The 19,458-nt window shown below is 42.3% G+C and overlaps 2 protein-coding genes across 7 annotated transcripts in view; one reads left to right on the top strand and one right to left on the bottom strand.

Moving 5' to 3' along the window:
* Nucleotides 1–7,498, top strand: part of Eif2ak2 (eukaryotic translation initiation factor 2 alpha kinase 2) — a 31,655-nt gene extending 24,157 nt beyond the window's left edge. Inside the window, exons 12-14 of the mRNA XM_052746310.1 lie at nt 5,425–5,526; nt 6,864–6,920; nt 6,997–7,498. Of these exons, the coding sequence (XP_052602270.1) occupies nt 5,425–5,526; nt 6,864–6,920; nt 6,997–7,119 (282 nt within the window). The 3' untranslated portion in view covers nt 7,120–7,498. The remainder of the gene's footprint in view (nt 1–5,424; nt 5,527–6,863; nt 6,921–6,996) is intronic.
* Nucleotides 1–19,458, bottom strand: part of Gpatch11 (G-patch domain containing 11) — a 31,160-nt gene that overhangs the window by 5,376 nt on the left and 6,326 nt on the right. For 3 of the 6 annotated variants that reach the window (XM_052746313.1, XM_052746311.1, XM_052746312.1), the window contains exons 8-11: nt 18,446–18,556; nt 16,654–16,735; nt 15,395–15,485; nt 12,418–13,398 (exon numbers count right to left, since the gene is read on the bottom strand). In XM_052746313.1, the coding sequence (XP_052602273.1) occupies nt 15,430–15,485; nt 16,654–16,735; nt 18,446–18,556 (249 nt within the window). In that variant the 3' untranslated portion in view covers nt 12,418–13,398; nt 15,395–15,429. Of the gene's footprint in view, nt 1–12,417; nt 13,399–13,984; nt 14,419–15,394; nt 15,486–16,653; nt 16,736–18,445; nt 18,557–19,458 lie in introns of those variants that run through there. The other 3 variants (XM_052746314.1, XM_052746315.1, XM_052746317.1) reach the window with 3 other exon arrangements.

Genomic DNA, 19,458 nt, shown 5'->3' with positions numbered 1-19,458 from the left:
GTCTTGGGTGATAGTTAGGTGTATGATTCTACACTGCAATTTTTTTGTTCTCCCTGTTAATTTTTTGCTTAGGCCACTATTTGTGGATTAGAAGGTTTTGTTGTGTTTATCTGTAGTTTCTTGATGGTTACCAGTCTCCTCATTTCTACTTTGGAGACATTTCATACCAGAAGACGATAATTTCTTTGTCTAATACTTTGACCTATTTTGAATTAATTTTTATATATGTATGTGGAAGGAAAGAAATATGATCTCTCCATTTGTAATATATAATTACTTCTTTACCATATAGCAAATATTTTAAAATGCCATTTGAAGTAAAATTCATGGAGACAGAAAATGAAAAAGAGGTCACGAGAGAGCTGGGAGAATTAGAGAATTAGTTGTATAATACCTGCAATTTCTGTTTGGCATGATGAAAAACATTCTAGAAATAGGTAGTGGTGATGGTTTACAAAACACGGTGAAAATGCTTATGGCCATGGCATTGTTCACATAAAATGATTAATGTAGTAAACTTACTGTCTTAGCAATTTAAACGTATTTTATTGGTATACATTCACTGTACTTGGTGCTGAATTTCATAAAGAAAATCTCTAAGTACGTCACATACTTTTACCATATCCCTCCTCATACCTCCCCCTTTCTGTCCCCTCCCCCTCTGCCAGTCTCCATTCTCTCTTGGTTGCCTTTCTACCGTGTGTGTGTGTGTGTGTGTGTGTGTGTGTGTGTGTGTGTGTGTGTGTGTGTGTGGTGTTGGTTTGTGTATTAGTGTACTTATATTATATAGATCTAGGATCCATAAATGAGAGAAAATGTGGTATTTTTCTTTCTGAGCAAGGGCTCTTCCTTTTAATATGATTGTATCCAGCTGCATCTGTAGCTGGAGAGGTCCTGCCTGACCCATGGAGATGAATCTCTCCTACCCACGTCCTGCAGCCACTTGGTCCCAAGCAAACACACAGAAGCTTAAATTATTTACAAACTGCATGGCCTATGGGTCAGGCTTCTTGTTATCTAGCTCTTATAACTTAACTCAACCCATTTCTATTCTATATGTTGCCATGTGGCCATGGCGTTATTGGTTATTGGTATCTTTGTTGCTTTTTGGGTGGCGGGCTGGCATCTCCTCCAACTCCATCCTTCTTTGTCTCATCTTCAGTTTGAATGTACCACCTAACCCTATCCTGCCCTGCCATAGGCCAATGCACCTTTATTTATCAACCAATCACAGCAACACACATTCACAGCATATAGGAAGACATCCCACAGCATGCATCTATTTTCTTAAACTTTAGTTTTATTTTTTACATCTGAATAAAACTCCATTTTATATATGTATATATAAAATCTATCTTACATTTTCTGTATCCATTCATCTTCTGATGGCCACTTGAGCTGATTCCATAACTGGACTATTGTGAATAGAGCTGTGGTACACGTGGATAAGCAAGTTTCTCTATGGTCTGTTGACTCCAAATCCTTAGGGTAATTACCCAGGAGAGTTACATCTGAGTAAGATTTCATCTCACCCCAATCAGAATGACTATTATAAAGAAAACAGCAGCAAATGCTGATGAGGATCTTGAATGTTCCCATATGTTTCTTGGCCATTCATTCCTTAGCTTTTGAGAACAAGCTGATATTTTTTATTAGCTCCATTTATTGAATGGGATGTTGAGTTCTTTCTGTATTTAGTTTTTGGGACTCTTTATATATTCTGGATATTAGAAATTTACTGGACGCTTAGCTAGCCAAGACTTTGTTATTCCTTAGGTGTTTTCTTTTCTCTGGTGATTGTTTCTTGTGCTGTGCAGAGCCTTTTAATTTTATACAATTCCATTAGTGAAATCTTGACATTATTTTCTGGGCTGTTAGAGCCCCTTTCCAAAAAGTCCTTGCCTATGCCTGTATCTTTTAATGTTTTTTTCATATTTCCTTTTAATGTTTTTTTCATATTTCACAGTTTTAGGTCTTTAATTCAGTCTGAGCTGATTTTTGTGTACATAGACAGAAAGGTGCACGCTCACGTGAGCACACACACACACAGGGAGGGGAAGAGACAGAGGGGGGGGGGGGAGAGAGAGAGAGAGAGAGAGAGAGAGAGAGAGAGAGAAATGAGAATGGATCTCCAATTTTCCAGGACTGCTTGTTGAAGATGCTGTTTTTTCTACAATGTATGCTTTTGACATCTTTGTCAAAATCAGGTAGCTATGTGGGTTTAATTCGGGGTCTTTTATTATACTCCATTAGTCCACATTCTTCTTCTGTGTCACCCCTGTTGTTTTTAAAAAATGATAAGCAGCGCTGGTTACCATGCGGAAAGGTCATGAGGCACGAGCCACGACAAAACCCAGTATCAGAACTTTATTGGGGGGGGGGACACAAAAGAACCAGGTTGGGGAAGAAGCACATGCAGAGAGAGAGAGAGAGAGAGAGAGAGAGAGAAATAGAGATAGTGGGGGCAGGAGAGAGCAGAGAAGAGGTAGTGAGGGGAAGAGAGAGGAGAGAAGGGGGGAGGAGTCTGTGTCCAGCTTTTTAAGGACTCCTGTGAACATGCACAGGTGGGCTTATGGAGCTATGCCATGCATGCGCAGATTGTGTGACCACACTGTGTGCGTGTAATCACCAGCGCACACTGATGAAGTAAGATGTAAGTGTAGCAGGAATCTTAAGAGTTCTTATTAATAAAATCAAACCTGAGCCAGGTATTGGGGTGAACACTGGAAAATCAGAGAACCAGAACAAGCCACAGCTAACCTCACCTGGCCAACTTCTCAGCTCAGTCTTGTTTCCTCAGACTGGAAGCTTCTGTGTCCTCATATCCGAATGGATCTCAGCTGAACTGTGCTGCTCAAAAGCCTGAATGCTTAACCAGCCAAATGCTTCTAGTTTCTGGTCCTCACGCCGTGTATATCTTTCTGCTTTCTACCACCACACCCTGGGATTAAAGGCTCACTTTCTGGGATTAAAGGCGTGAGTCACCATGCTTGGCTGTATCCTTGAACGGATGGATTTCTGCCTCTGGACTGCTAGGATTAATGGCGTGTGTGCCACCTTTTCTAGCCTTTGTATCTAGTGGCTGTTCTGTCTCTGACCCCAGATAAGTTTATTAGGGTGCACAATATTTTGGGGAACACAATTCCACCAGATGTAAGACCCCTTGCTTAGCTCCTGAACTGCACATATGCAGTCATGCAGCTAGAGTAGGGGCAGAATCCTAACAACCCCCACATAGTTTTTTGTTACTATGTTTCTGTAGTATAACAAAATCAAATATAGTGATTGTCCAGTGATGTTTTTTTTGGTAAGGATTTTTTTTGGCTCTCTGGGATCTTTTATTTTCCCAGATGAATTTCAAGATTTTTTTCTTTCTGCTAAGTATGTTATTGGAATTTTGATGGGGATTACAGTGAATTTGTAGATCACTTTTAGTACAATAGTATTTTCAATGTTAATTCTACTGATTCACCAGCATAGGAGGTCTGGGTTTCCCTGTGTAGCCCTGGCTGCCCTGGAACTCATTCTGTAGACCAGGCTTCCTCAAACTTAGATATCCTCCTGCCTCTGCCTCCCAAGTGCTGGGATCAAAGGTATGTACCACCACACCCAGCGTAAGTAATGTTTTGAAGCAATCATCAATAAGATTGATTGATTCTCTTAGCACATTCATTATTAGAACATAGAAAACCTACTGATTTCCTTTTTTAAAAAAAAAGATTTATTTCATGAGTATGAGTTTTCCTGTATGTATGTATATACCTGTACCATCAGCAAGCCTATTATAGGTAGAGTCCAGAAGAGCATGTCAGATCCCCTGGAACTGGAGTCACAGATAGCTACAAATCACCATATAGGTGTTGGGAAATGAACTTAGGTTCTTTGCTAATGAAGAGAGTACTTGCAACACCAGAGCCATCTCTCCAGCCCCCAAACTACTAATTTTTGAATGTTGACTTTGTATCCAATTATATTTTTGGTCGAATCTTTAGAATCTCTTATGTACAGGATTGTATTGTCTACAAATGGGGATTTGGCTTCTTTTCTTTCTTTCTTTCTTTCTTTTTTTTTTTTTTTTTGGTTTTCCGAGACAGGGTTTCTCTGTGTAGTTTTTGGTGCCTGTCCTGGATCTCGCTTTGTAGACCAGGCTGGCCTCGAACTCCCAGAGACCCGCCTGCCTCTGCCTCCCGAGTGCTGGGATTAAAGGCGTGCGCCACCGCCGCCCTGCTGGCTTCTTTTCTTATTTGAATTTTTTTATAGCTTTCTCTTGTCTAGCTAAGAATTCAAGAGCTATATTGAATATGGGTGGAGAAAGGACATCCCATTTTCTCACTCTTAATTTTGGCGGGAATGCTTTCAGTTTCACCATTTAGTAAAAAAAATTGCCTGTAGATTCGTTTCATCTAACCTTTATTGTGTTCCTTCTTCTTGTGGGCTGCAAGAATATATCACAGAGATTCAGCAGTGCATTAAAGCGGTACTTTGACTGACCAAGGGTCTGTCAAAAGGCAAGCCATTTATGAAATAGTTGGTGTTATCCAGCTTTTAATAGTTCAGCTGTCTTCTGCTATGAAATTCTTGCGTGCCCAAATACCATAGACCATTTGGCAAACCGCTAATCTTCTCAGAAGCTGAACCTCTAGGTAACTAACTCCCCCACCCACCCCAGAGCAACTTCTTAGATCAAAGGGGTTTCCTCTCACCTGGTGCTTCAAGCTGTGATGCAGGTTGACTAGCTCTCAGTACTCCTCCCCCGCCCTGTCAGAAAACTGGCAGCAGAGAAAAACAGTGGCAGTGTCATTTTTAGTGACTTATAGCTTTCTTTACCCTATCACCTGTATGTTTGTAGTTTGGGCACATATATGATGGACTCATAATGTTTTCAAACCTAGCCACAGTAAGGATAGATTCCTAGCACATAAATTCCTTCTCTGATTTATTCCAGCTCCTATTTAACTCTGCCTTTATTCTCTTCCCCTTTTTGGGTTGCAAATGGCGTTGCCAGGAAGCTTCTGATGGGGACCTTGCAATTCTTATGTTGTATTGTAAACATGAGGGTGTTGCTGTCTTGGGAAAGATATAGACCAGTCCCAGAGAACCGGAGAGGAATTATGATGGCGGAATGATGGTGGTGGACGAATACACAAGTTGGACGAAAGAGCTCCGTGTATCTAGATTCATTCCCGAGCTGCTAGTAGTGTCTCTTCTGGGCCCCTGAGAAGTGTAACATTAAGGCTGGCCCTGTAATAACATTATACGAAACCTTCTATTTCTATGTGATGGTTAATCTTGGTGGTCAACTTCATGAGCTACAGAATTAACAGACATTTTAATGTAATCTATAATTTATAGCTATTTTTTCCTCAAAAGGCATAGAGATTTATATTAGGTGAGTAACAAAGACAAATGTATTTTGGCTTCCAGATGTCTTTACCGGAATATGGAAAAGAAGTGGACATCTTTGCTTTAGGACTTATTCTCGCTGAACTTCTTCACATTTGCCGCACTTTTTTTGAGAGATCAAAGGTAAATATCCCAAGAAAGAAGTAAGCAACCCAAAGCACTGGTTATTATCCTTCAAGCTCTACTAGAATTGCCATCTGGGGAGAGTGTGCTGGACCACATTACTTCCGGTTCTAAGTGAAACATATATATTCTCTTTCAAGTGTTGACAACCATTTTGCTATAGATGAAAAACTTTGGCTTTCTATAGAATATGGATATATCCCGTAAGATTTCTATTTGTGCCGGGCAGTGGTGGCGCATGCCTTTAATCCTAGCACTCGGGAGGCAGAGCCAGGTGGATCTCTGTGAGTTCGAGCCCAGCCTGGTCTACAGAGCGAGATCCAGGACAGGCTCCAAAGCTACACAGAGAAACCCTGTCTCGAAAAACAAAACAAAACAAAACAAAACGATTTCTATTTGAGGATGCCAACAATGTTTCACTGATTAGAGGGCAGTTTCTGCTCTAAGTGCTACATTGATATGAAATATGCCAGTTTCTCAAGGGATTCATTTTCTAAGAAGAAGGATAGCAGCCAAGAATGACTAAGTGTTTTAGAAGTCAGAAAATATGTGGAAGCAGCTAAAAGATTTCTACAGAAATCTGGATTTAGGTCTCGTGGAAACATGTAAGTTGGGTACTGAAGGGTCAGGTGGTTTTCAGATTGTTTATTTAAGGGTGTGTGTGCAGGCACACACACACACACATACACACACACACACACACACACACACACACACACACACACACACACACACACACACATGCTATTGCATGCTTACAGAGGTTAGAAGACAATTAACCTGTGATAGTTCATTCTAATAGTCTGAAATAGAAAGCATGTAATCCCAGCATGGAGATACGAATCTGAAATGTGTGTTGGGAATAGCAGGCAATGTGGTTTTATCTGAAGCTGATGATTGGTGTGGCTGGAAAGAAAGGTTGAGACTTCACTGAGGAAAGAGTTTGGGCTTTGTTATGTGGGTGGGTAGATGACGGGGAACTACTGGAGACAGCAGGCAACTGGATATCCTAGTTGGAAGCTCAGGAAAGGGACTTGCCTGGAGTCAACAGCCTTCTTTTCCCTAAAATAGGGATGATGAAAAGATGTATTGCCTAGCATTCCAAAACAGAAGGGAAATGATGGATCTCATGCACTTAACACTTCAAAGCATTGACTCTTAAGGTGGTTAGAAGATGGGGGTAGGTTTAGTGAGAGGAGTTCTGCTTGCTTCTTGACTAAAGAGTCCTAAATTTAAGGACTATTCTAGATTTAGTGTGTCCCCAGCCATCAGTGTATTTAGTTTTGCTTCCCATGTAAATGGCTTCCTAGTAAATACATCCATTTGTTTTATTTCAGTTTTTCCAAAAGCTAAGAGATGGCATCTTCCCTGATGATATTTTTGACCACAAAGAAGTAAGCATTTGAAAGTCACCTGTTCTCTTTTTCCACTGCTTGCTTTCTTAGTGCTGACTCTTAACTGTAATTACAGAAAAGCCTGCTAAGGAAATTACTCTCGAAGGAACCCAGGGAACGACCTGATGCATCTGAAATTCTGACGACCTTGGCTGAATGGAAGAACAGCTCGGAGAAAAAGAAAAGACACATGCATTAGGATCTTTCTGAAAAAGTGCTCCGTTTCTGATATGTGTGGTTTTCCTTTAGCTACCTAATATCTGAGATGGAGCATTGTGGATGTTGTACTTTTCTTTCCTTAAGTTTTTAGGAAACGTAAAGAAAAATTTCTTGCACATAGGTTTTCTTTCTCTCTCCCTCCCTTCCTTTCTCTTTTCTATTCATTTTTGTTATTGTTATTTCAAAAACATTTTTTAAAAATTCTTTGACGATTCCATACACGTATTGCATTGCATTCTCATCACCTCCCCGCCCTTTCCCAAGCACTTCTGCAAACAACGTGTCTGCTACAGTGTATGTGAACCCTGTGAACTGTAGACTCTGAATACGGGAGTCCAAATAAATCTCTTTGTCCTTAAGTGGCTTCTCTGTGATGAGAACAGTGATGAAATGGTACCGGAAATAGGGATTTTGCTGCAATACACCTGCCACGTGCTTCTCAGGCTTTCAGAACTGCTTTGTGGGAGGTATGTGGAAGAGGTTGGAGCTGCAGGCTAAAGAAGTCCTAGAATGCTGTAAGTGAAACTTAATGTGGGAGCTCTAGGTTTCAGAGAAAAGGAACTGTGGGGGCCCTTTTTTTTTTTTTTTTTTTTTTTTTTTTTTTTTTAAGGTTCCTCGTGGCTTTACCCAGCAGGTCCGCATAGAGGATGATTAGGACCACGGGCCTGAGTGCAGGTGTCTGAGATGGTCTGCACTTGGCTGTGCTGGGGGAGGAGGTCTTTTGCTCCACCCCTTGGCGTCTCTATAAATACCTTGGGGCAGAGACAGCCTGGGCCGTTGGAATAGGTTCCAGGCCCTCTCGAGGCTATCCTTTATTTTTATCTGTTTATCTCCTCAAGATTCTCCGCAATGAATCCTTCTATCTAATATTTCCTGCTGCTCGCACTCAAGAAAACTCTGGGGAGCTGTGGGGTTGGTGGGTAAACACCCCACAAGGAACCCATTGGGAAATTAGACTAGATAGAGGACATTTGTGTAAAACTGAAAAGTAATCGTTTGGTGGAGGAAATTTCAAGACATTCAGGCTGGGGCATGGTGGCTGTTTCCTGCTTGTAGCCAGGACTTAGGGTGAATGAGGAAAGAAAGTGGAGTGGTAGATGTGAAACACCATGGAGATTTGGAAAACGAGTGCCTTCAAAGACAAGGTGGGTGCAAAGTGGCAATAATTGTTAAAGAGGAACCATGTACTTTACACTGTTGGTATTATAGGAACATGACAGCACTCATGGAAGGCTACAGAGTGTGAAAATGAAAAACCCTCTGAAGGCCTTTCATTCAAAAGTTCTAGCAGGAATACCCAGAGGAGCAGTCTTTCTGTCTTTGTGTAAGGAGCTCAGAGAATGCTACAGCCATAGCTTGAGGGGCTCATTTACATTTCAAGATGGTGGCGGGGCTTGGCACCATCCATATGCCTGTGAGGACAATATGGAATTGGGTGGTCAGATTCCTTGAAAAGCCGAGAGGCTGTTGCGTGAAGCTATGAAGGTGAAACCTACATTTTAACGGAGAGCGGGGAATGTTGGAGATGACCAGACCGTAGTGGTCACTGGTTGGAGCCAGCCCAAGAGAAAGCTCATGAATGCTTCAGGCAGCCCGGCTGTAGGAAGCTAACTGGAGCTCAGATGATGCCACTGTGTATTCCAGATACTGGACACTGAGATGTAGCCTTTGTTTGCCCTGCTTGGATTTAGTCTTGCATTGGTCCAGTCTTTCCTTGCTGTTCTCCCAGACTTACTTGATAGAATGGGGATGTTCATTTTGCGTCTTTGTATGTTGTGATATTTATTTTGTAGGAACTCACACTAAGAGTTTCCCTTTGCATCTCAAAGCACTTTGGACTTTTGAATGGTGCCGACTATTAAAACTGGGAATTTTCGCCGGGCAGTGGTGGCGCACGCCTTTAATCCCAGCACTCGGGAGGCAGAGCCAGGCGGATCTCTGTGAGTTCGAGGCCAGCCTGGGCTACCAAGTGAATTCCAGGAGAGGCGCAAAGCTACACAGAGAAACCATGTCTCGAAAAACCAAAAAAAAAAAAAAAAAAACTGGGAATTTTCGAGGTGGGACTGAATACACTTTGCATTATGAGCCAGCAGGGACTTGGAAACACCCCCACCACCATGAACTGAGGCTTCTGCCTAATCTTTCCTGCCACGAAGGATAATTTCATCCAAAATTGAGTCAAATCTCTTCTCCTTCAGTTGCCGTCTGTTGGGTTTTTAGTGACAAGAAAAGTAGTTAACATATTGTTTACAGATGCCATAGCAACAAGAACCATCCATAATGCCTCCAAAAGGAGAATGGCTTTAAAACTTCACTTATATATCAGAGAATGAATGAACTAAAGTTAAATGTAGTAACTGTATATTAACAGCATAATTTTAAGTAAACCAAAGTCTTAAAAAAAATGCTTACCGAAGGAAACCATTTGCATAACATTCCACAACATATAAACAAAATCATTAAAAACATTTTTTTAGGATGCTCAATAAATACGGTGAGATAGAAAAGGTAGCTAAAGGAGGTAGCAATACTAAATTAACAAGTGGTTGGCTGAGGGGAGGGGAGGGGATTATGTGGCTGATAAGGAAGATTCTCAGTCTTTTTAGCTTAAGTACATTCTCTATTATAACAAAGCCTAGAAGAAAGGGAGTTGAGCTGTTGGCAGTTGCTGGGAACAGGAGACTGTCCATCTAGACAGGCAAGATCACTTCCTATAGACCAGAGTGTGGGAGCCCATTCTCGGGTTCCTCGTGGCTTTACCCAGCAGGTCTGCATAGAGGATGATTAGGACCACGGGCCTGAGTGCAGGTGTCTGAGATGGTCTGCACTTGGCTGTGCTGGGGGAGGAGGTCTTTTGCTCCACCCCTTGGCGTCTCTATAAATACCCTGGGGCAGAGACAGTCGGGACCGTTGGAATAGGTTCCAGGTCCTCTCGAGGCTATCCTTTATTTTCTATCTGTTTATCTCCGTGATATTCTCCGCAATAAATCCTTCTATCTAATATTTCCTGCTGCTCGCACTCAAGAAAACTCTGGGGAACTGTGGGGGTGGTTGGGTAAACGCCCCACACCAGAGGGCTTGGATATGCCACTTAAGAGACTTCCAGGAACGTGAAAGATGTGGAAGCATAGAGAGGACAGCTGGGCAAGGTCAGCGAGGGCCAGAGTACAAACTCTGGAAAGAATGCACACAGGGAACACTGGGCACAGCAGACTTCAGCCCCAAACTGCAGCAGGAAATGCCGCATCCTTGGAAATCTTAAACTTTCGAGCAACGAATCACCATTACAAAACTGTCATGTCATTTTACAGTTTTTAAAGTGAGCCACGTGTAGACTTACCAGGGGCTGAGAAGCAGTAAGAGAAGTACTTTTATAAGGGCATGTAGCTTTTTCTCGACATATTCATAAAAAGCATTTGGTATGTTTGTCGACTCCGAGTGCGGTACGGCAAGGTTCATCACTGGATGCTAAAACTACGGAGTGAAAAAATGCTAGGAAGAGAATATCCACAAGAGTTCAAAAGGTGACCACGTACCTCTAAAGCGAAAAGATACGTGTCACCATAATAGCGATGCGATTCAATCTATCATCACCCAAAGTGGAAGAACCTAATGGCATGCAGCTCCCAATGTTGTGTAAAAATTAGTTTTGCCCCAAATTTATAACTGAAGTAGAATCATGAGGAAATTATTAGGCAAATCTCGAATGTGGTTACTCTATTAGATAATTTGTTTTCTTCCTTCCTTCCTTCCTCTCTTTTTTTTTTTTTCTTCCGTTTTTCGAGACAGGGTTTCTCTATGTAGCTTTGCGCCTTTCCTGGATCTCGCTCTGTAGACCAGGCTGGCCCCTTTCTCACAGAGATCCGGCTACCTCTGCCTCCTGAGTGCTGGGATTAAAGGCATGTGCCACCACCACCCGGCTAATTTGTTTTCTTTAAGAAGACAATTTAACACACACACACACACACACACACACACACACACACACACACACACACACAATTGGAGGAACTAGTCTTTTTAAGAAATATTTATTTCTGGGGTTGGGGATTTAGCTCAGTGGTAGAGCACTTGCCTAGCAAGCGCAAGGCCCTGGGTTCGATCCTCAGCTCCAAAAAATAAAATAAAATAAAAATAAAAAAATATTTATTTCTATTTGTGTGTCCATGTCTTTGTGTGTGAGTACGGTGACCGCAGAGGCCGAAAGAGGGTATCGGGTCCCTGGAGCTGGAGTGACAGAGAAAGAAGACAACAGTACCTGTGATGTTAACCACTGGCAAACACATGTGAAAGAGATAGGGGTTTGACATATTATTTACACTTTTCAATGTTTTTCTAGGTGGAATGAAATCTCTTTAAAAACAAACTACTATTATCTGGTTTTAATGAATGAAGCTATATTTAAGAGGAATACCAAATAAGTGGCCAGTGAGAATGTAGCATTTTACTCTTCTCTTACTGGTATTTTTACACTGTGGAATAAGTATATTATCTCTTAGTATCTTTTTTTTTTTTTTTTTTTTTAAGGTTTATTTATTATGTATACAATGTTCTGCCTGCAAGTATCCCTGCATGCCAGAAGAGGGCACCAGATCTCACTACAGATGGTTGTGAGCTGCCATGTGGTTGCTGGGAATTGAACTCTGGACCTCTGGAAGAACAGCCGGTACTCTTAACCGCTGAGCCATCTCTCCAGCCCCGAGCATCTTTCATTTACTTCTGAGGGTATATGGTCTCAGTTTCCAAAAACCAGGAAATAAAAGTATCTTCTTAATCATAGCAACAGTGGGACAAAGTAGGACTCACTTGCTGATTCCAGGCACAGTTTTGAAAACAAAAAACATTTTTACCTAGTTGCTTCTCTAGAAACAGACCTAGGAAATCTTACCTCAGACCCAAGACATCATTTCTATTAAATATACATACATAACAAATGCACACATACGTAAAGACATGTGGACTTAACATAAATGTATATCAAATATATTCATCCTATTTACATACACATATAGGCGCATATGGATGGCTGGTTGCCTAATTTGTGGGACCCAGTTTGAAATAAAATAGGTGCTCTTGAAGTGGCTAAGTGCGGGACGCTTCTGAGCACGGTCTAGTGCAACCGCACAGGCTGCATGCCCATTAAGTACACGCTGTGTACATATCTACATGCGACATGACAAACCTGAATGTCGGCTTTCCCAAGTCACCATCTGTAGACTCACTAGACAGACTCACAACATCCAGTCCCTACCTGAACGTCCACTATAACATGAGGCTCTTTGGCACATTAACATTTTATTATAAGAGAAAATATTTTCATTCAACATTAATTCTCATAATTTTCAACTTCAAATACAGATGAGAGTGATGAGATTGTATGTAACATTATATGGTTCTAACAAATAATATTTTACCTTTGTTGTTACACCTATCCCTTCATCTTTTGTTTCTTTGGTGGAAAATTTTAAAGTGAATCTCAGGTATTATAGTGTTTCAGTCGTAAATATTTAAAAGTTGACTTGTAACAGACAACTTCTTTGTACTATTAACAAAACCACATATCAGGTAAACTAAGAAATGTAATTATCACATAATTAGTCTGGATCACTTTTACAATCCCCAAACTGTCTTTTGTATAAGCTGTTTCAAATCAGGAGGGTCCAAGGTTACAGTTGGTTGACATGTCCTCTTCCTGTATAGCATACGCCCTGTGTTTTCTTTTCTCTCAGTGTTGGCTGAGGAACCAGCCGTACGTCTGTAGCACGTCCTCTGCTCTGAAAGTGGCTCATGGCGTCCCCATGGGTAGATGGATGTAGTTACACTAGTATTGGCTTCAATTCTAACGGAGAGCCATAATAGTCCTGGGAGACAAACAAAATGCTTCTGGAATATGGAGAGCCCCGCGGATGTTAATTTAGTTGTGGTGTATTTTAATTTCCTATAGTTGCAGTATTTTACCACAGGGTCGGTCATTTACATGATATACACTTACAGCAGTTTTTGAGGCCAGAAACTTAAAATGAGATTCATCAGCTATGCTCCCCAGAGGCTGCCATCATGAATCCTGTGCGTGGTATTTCCAGATTAAGGCCCAGCTACACAGACCTGCTCACAACATGCTCTGACACTCATAGTCTTCCCAACTGTTTGTCCCTGAAATTCCCCTCAAACAAACAGTAATTTTTAGAGACAGTGAGATGACTTAGCAGGTAAAAGCACCTGCGACCAAGCCCGATGATCTGAGTTCAATCCCCGGCACCTGCACAACACAGGAGGAAAGAATTGACTCACACAAGTGATCCTGTGACCTCCACACATGTCCCATGGTACATGCCCACGCCCATACCCACATTCACATCACCTCATCAAATAAACGAAGTAAAAATGTTGCACGTTATAATTCACATTGTATACAATTCATTTACTCAACACCTACAATTTAACAGTGTTTATTCAGAATTGCATCAAGACTACGTTCAATCTTAAAATATTTTTTGTCACCTCAAAGGAAACCCACATCCATTAACAGATTCATTACCTTCTCCCAACTCTAGAAAACCACTAATTTGTTGGGTGGTGGTGGCACATGCCTTTAATCCCAGCACTCAGGAGGCAGAGGCAGGCGGATCTCTGTGAGCTCGAGGCCAGCCTGGGCTACAGAGTGAGTTCCAGGACAGATGCAAAGCTACACAGAGAACCCCTGTCTCGAAAAACCAAACAAAAAAAACAAACAAACAACCAAAAAAACAAACAAACAACCACCAATCTGCTTCCTGGCTATAGATCTGCCCATTCTATGCATATAAATAAATAGACCATACGGGGGGGGGGGGGGGGGGGGGGGGTATTTTTCATATAGTATTGTTTCCAAGTTTCATCCACACGGTAGCATGTCTCAGTAACACATTCCTTTTTGCTGCCAAATAGGGTCGTGTTGTATGAATATATAATATTTTATGTACTTGTTCAATAGACATCTGGATTGTTTATTCTTTAACAATTATAAATAAGATCACCCAAGGCAGATAAGTAGACTTGCGTGGTTAGAATTTTCTATGCTTTAGAACTGCTGAGTTCGGAGTGGCTGCCTCCTCACAGCTTTGTGCAGGCCAAGTTGTGTCCATCGTTCAAGACCCAAATTTAGTGCTACTGTCATGTCCCGTGGTCTCCCCTAGTTCTCCCATGGGTCAGTGCTGCACTGTGCTGGCCCGTCTGGGTTCACTCGGTCACTCCTCTGTAATGGTTTCCCTTGGAAAGCAAGGGCAGGCTGCTGCATACTCTTGAAATTAAAAAGAAGGCCGGGCGGTGGTGGCGCACGCCTTTAATCCCAGCACTCGGGAGGCAGAGGCAGGCGGATCTCTGTGAGTTCGAGGCCAGCCTGGTCTACAGCGCGAGATCCAGGAAAGGCGCGAAGCTACACAGAGAAACCCTGTCTCGAAAAACCAAAAAAAAAAAAAAAAAAAAAAAAAAAAAAAAAAAAAAGAAATTAAAAAGAAAAGTGGATATTCAGGAACTGCCCTAGATCAGTTGAAATGAGCCCGCTAGAGGAGAGCCCCGAGCACATAAACTTTGAAAAAAGGCCCATGACTTTGATGTGACCTTAGACATGGTCCAGGAGTATGGAAGCCTCTGACCCCTCAGTTCCTTCCTTTCCTCAGAGAAGTGTTTTATCTGACAGGGGCTACTGAGGTAAAAAACTGAGCATGTGTGGCTCAGCCTGTGGTGTGCTCCCTACCCTGGAGAGCTAACACACCAGGATAAAACTATTTCTCCAAGACATTGGTCCTAGAATACAAGGTAGGCCCTTGCTCTACAGGCAGAGGACAGGCACGCGGTTTTTCTCCAAATAAGAATTATGAGGAAGTCTGATTCAAGAAAGTGGCCTTGTTCTGTATTTCAACTTCAGGCTGGTAAGCTTAATTTGTGGTGCTGTGACTGAACTTGGGGGCCTTGTATGGGCTTGGCAGGCATTCTACTATTAAGGTATGTCTCAAGCCCTAAAGCAGACAATTGATTTCCTGATTCCCATAAAGCCTTATTTCTCAATTTTTCCCAAGTAAAGAGGGGGGACTAAGTGTGTTATCTGCTGGTATGCCTCTACAAGCATCACAGTACTAGCATAAATCATAATTGTTCATGTCTATGATAACTTGTACTTTAACAGTAACTTTTCCCCAAGTCAGTGAGCAATTTTATCCAAAGTAGAACATACTTCTAAAAGAACAAAGCATTACATAAAGGCCTTCTTTCCTCACCTGCATAAATAGTTTTTACTTTATTGGGAATAATCTCAGTCATGATCTGCAGAAGTTGGTCCTGGGCAATTTGAAGATAGGTCCTTTTTATCTGTAATTTATGTGAGAGAAATAAAAGATAAGTAAATAAGTTTAGAGTAAACTTGTAGAAAATTGTATGTAGTATTTTTGACCAGTCATGGTTTTTATTCTACAAAGTAAATGAGGAAAAAGATTAAAACAATAATAAAATATAAGGGGCTGGGGGCTGGGGATACAGCTCAATGGTTAAGAGCACTGGCTGTTCTTCCAGAGAATCTGGATTCCATTTTCAACACCCACATGTGGCTAACAGCTGTCTAACTCCAGGACCAGGGGATCTGAGGCCTTCTCCTGACTCCATGAACACTGAATGTATGTGGTGCACAGATATACACATGGGCATAGCACCCATACAATTAATAAAAAAAATTTAAGAGATTAAAGTAATAACTAAAAAAAAATCCTCATTCTCAAATTACAAAGTCCTTAATTACAAGTTAATCAAGGTGAAATGGATAAACATATAAGACAATTGGTTCAGTTGAGATATCTGGCAAGACTTTTCTGAAGGGAACTGGAGGAGGGGTGGATCTGGGGGAGAGGCGAGGTGGTGGGGAAGGACTGGGAGGAGAGGAGGGAGGGGAAACTGAGGTCAGGATGTAAGATATGAGAGAAGCTGGGTGGTGGTGGCGCATGCCTTTAATCCCAGCACTCGGGAGGCAGAGCCAGGTGGATCTCTGTGAGTTCAAGGCCAGCCTGGTCTACAGAGTGAGATCCAGGACAGACATCAAAACTACACAGAAAAACCCAGTCTTGAAAAACAACAACAACAACAACAAAACCCTTCCTTTCTTTCTTTTTTCAAGACAAGGTTTCTATGTGTAGCCCTGGCCATCCTGAACATACTCTGTAGACCAGGCTGGCCTTGAACTCAAGAGATCCACTGCCTCTGCCTCTTGAGGGCTGGGATTAACAGTGTGTGTCACCATGCCTAAGCCTTTTAAAGTTATTCTTTAGAGTAGAAATTATTTCTTGAGTAATAAAATGGTGAAAATCCCCTCTTGCACATTCAGTGACTGAAAAATTAAATGTTAAATTCTAATAAAAACTCAATTATTTCTGTAGTCACCATTCCTTTAGACACCAGTCCCACATTGCTGGTGTCTCACTCGTGAGTGTTATTAAAAATAAGCAAGTATTCACAGGCAGTAGTTTTTAAACATAAATTATCTTCTCACCTTCGTAGGCTGTCCCACACCAAATGCAATACAGATGTTCTTCTCGTAAGTAGCCGGTGAGTATCTGCAGTTTCTCCAGCACCTGGAGGACACGGGTGCATCAGTGGCTCGCATCAACCAGAACCTTGGTTCCTGGATCTCAGTTCGGTTACTAAGGGCCAGGCTTGAACTCTTCTGGTACACTCTCCAACAGTTACTCAAGGTGATACATTTGGGCATGTCTCTTTTGACTAACCACTTGTTCACAAGAGACAACTGGTGAGCATAAAGAAAATCATCTTGTGGCTTGCTCTGTGATGAGGTTTTGGTGTTTTGTCTTTTGAAAAAGACAGGGTCTCATTATGTATTATTGGCCTGGAACTTGCTATGTAGATCAGCCTAGCCTCGAACACATAGAGATTTGCCTGCCCCTGCCTCCCAAGTGCTGGCATTAAGGTTATGCACCATCCTGCCCAGCAGGAACATCCACTTTGAGTGGCAGATCATGGGACACTCACGTAGCCATCGTGCCCAACGATAATTAGGATTCTCAAAGACCTCTTTTACTTTCAAGGACTCTGCCCCTCAGGTGAGGGGAGGGAGGACTGCCTCCTTCAGCCACACTCATCAGAGATCTCAGTTAAGCCATACGTATGTGCTTAAAGCTGTGAATGTTGCCTAGGAAAATTCCATATGCAAGTAACTGTAGGGGTATTACCACCCTTTCTAGAATAACTACATTTTAAAACTTAATTGTGCACATGTGCGTGTATGTGTCTCAGGTGTTGGCCAGCGTGTGTCAGAGGGAGATTTGGGAGAGTCGGCTCTCTCCTTCCACCATGTGAGTCCCGGGGACTGGACTCAGGCTCGGCAGCAAGTGCCGTCACTCACTGAGTTATCTTCATCCACCCCGTACTTCCTTCTGATTTTATTTTCTGTTTGTCTTGTTTTGTGAACGGATGAGGTACACATTAGGATCACTTTTAGAAATTTAACAGGAAACAAAACCACGTGCAATCATTTACATTTGTAGCTAATCTGTCCTTTTTAGTAAACTAAAACTAAATGGAAAAATCATATGAAATTTTTATTTTGGGGTTAGTAAAGCAATCCTGGAAATCAGCAACTCTCAACTTGGGTGGTTTTTCTCCCCAGGGGCTACTTGGCAATGCTTGGAGACATTTTTTGGTTGTCATGCTGCAGTTGCCAGTGTTTGTACACCCTGATCAATCATTTACCAGCACTCATTCTCAGACCCCTGAGGAAAGCTTAGCTGTTCCTCCTTGCCACTCCTGTGGGGCGGAGGCACCGGAGCTCTCGACATGGCATGCTAATGTCAGTGATACACACATTCACCCAGGACTTCGTTCACCCAAGGCTTTCTCTATTGCCTACATAGCAGCATACCTGGTCTCCACCCTCCAGACGCCAGCTTCAACTGGCAGCTACAGCTTCCTCCTCTGTCATATCACGGCCTGAGGCTGCTTGCCTAGAGAGACTTCCCATCAAGACTAGCTAGCCCCTCCCTGTGTGCTACAGCAAATAAACACACTGACGTTCAGGGTTGCTGGGGTAGTAGGTACCCCCATCAGGTTGAGCACTCCCCCACCCGATCCTAGTTTTCCTGTGTGTCTATGTGTCTGTCCTTTCTCCCTCCCTGCCCCTAGGCAGGTGGCAGAACCCAAGCCAAGTGGCATGTGGTACTGCTACACATCCGATCATGCTGCCCACAGCAGAGTTACCCAGCTTCAGGTGGTAACAGTGCCAAGGCCAAGACTCCTGCTCCAAGGAAACAAATGGTGCCCAGACGTACACTCAAATCTTCACTGGTGTACTCATCTTCATCCTGTTCTTCCTCTTCCTCTTCTTCAGTCTCCTCCTCAGGCCTTATCCAGTACCATGCCTCCCTGGGAACCGGAATGTTCTGAAAATGCAGGATTGTTATAAAGCATAGCTAAGTACACTTGTGGTATCATAAGTATGTTTGTGTTAACACGAATTCTCCTTCCAATTAATATTTACTGAGTGCAATTTCTCAGTAAAGCATTGGACCACGACCAGTGAAGACTAACTAAAAGGGCAATTAGAATTGTGTCAGTCAAGCAAGGAAGAGGAGCGATGGGTATAAATGGTACATATAAGCTAGGAAGTCATTAAGTATCAGCAAGTACATGCAAGATAATAAATACCCCACGGAAATACAGTAAAGTGGGACATTTCTCCCAACTACTGACCTATGGCAGAAATTATACCAATATTTGAGACTTTAAGTGACGGCATTTTACCTTGACACCACTCACTGTGTTTTGTAAAAGGCAAAGATTTCTTTTTAAATGATTTTAAAAGATGCCTATTTGAAATGAAAGCATTCCACCTTCATTTCCCAACAGACACACCAAGTGAGAAGCACAAACTAAAATTAGGTTATTCTGGTGAATCAAACATTAAGGGGAACAGCATTTCTACACCTTCCAGTCCCGAGTAATGACAACTGGAATAAAACCAAAGCTATTTAACCCTTAGCAGACAACTCAGGAAACCGGTCCCTGGAGTAAGTCAGCCATTAATGAGTCAGTCACCACAGTAGGTAGTGCACACCAAACAGAATCCCCCCTCCCCACCCCCCGCTCCCAAACAGGGTTTCTCTGTGTAGCTTTGGTGCCTGACCTGGATCTCACTCTGTAGCCCAGACTGTCCTCGAACTCACAGAGATCTGCCTGCCTCTGCCTCCCGAGTGCTGGGATTGAAGGCGTGCGCCACCACCGCCATTGTAGGTCTTTAAGGGAAAGGTTTTATAAGCAAGGGGTGGAGTTTTTAGTTTTGTTT

This window comes from Peromyscus californicus, unplaced genomic scaffold (assembly GCF_007827085.1).
Source record: "Peromyscus californicus insignis strain IS unplaced genomic scaffold, ASM782708v3 Scaffold_1__1_contigs__length_55948999, whole genome shotgun sequence".
In the NCBI taxonomy this organism is placed as follows: Eukaryota; Metazoa; Chordata; class Mammalia; order Rodentia; family Cricetidae; genus Peromyscus; species Peromyscus californicus.
The sequence above is the reverse complement of the archived record's forward strand: the minus strand, read 5'-3'. Positions and strand labels throughout refer to the sequence as shown.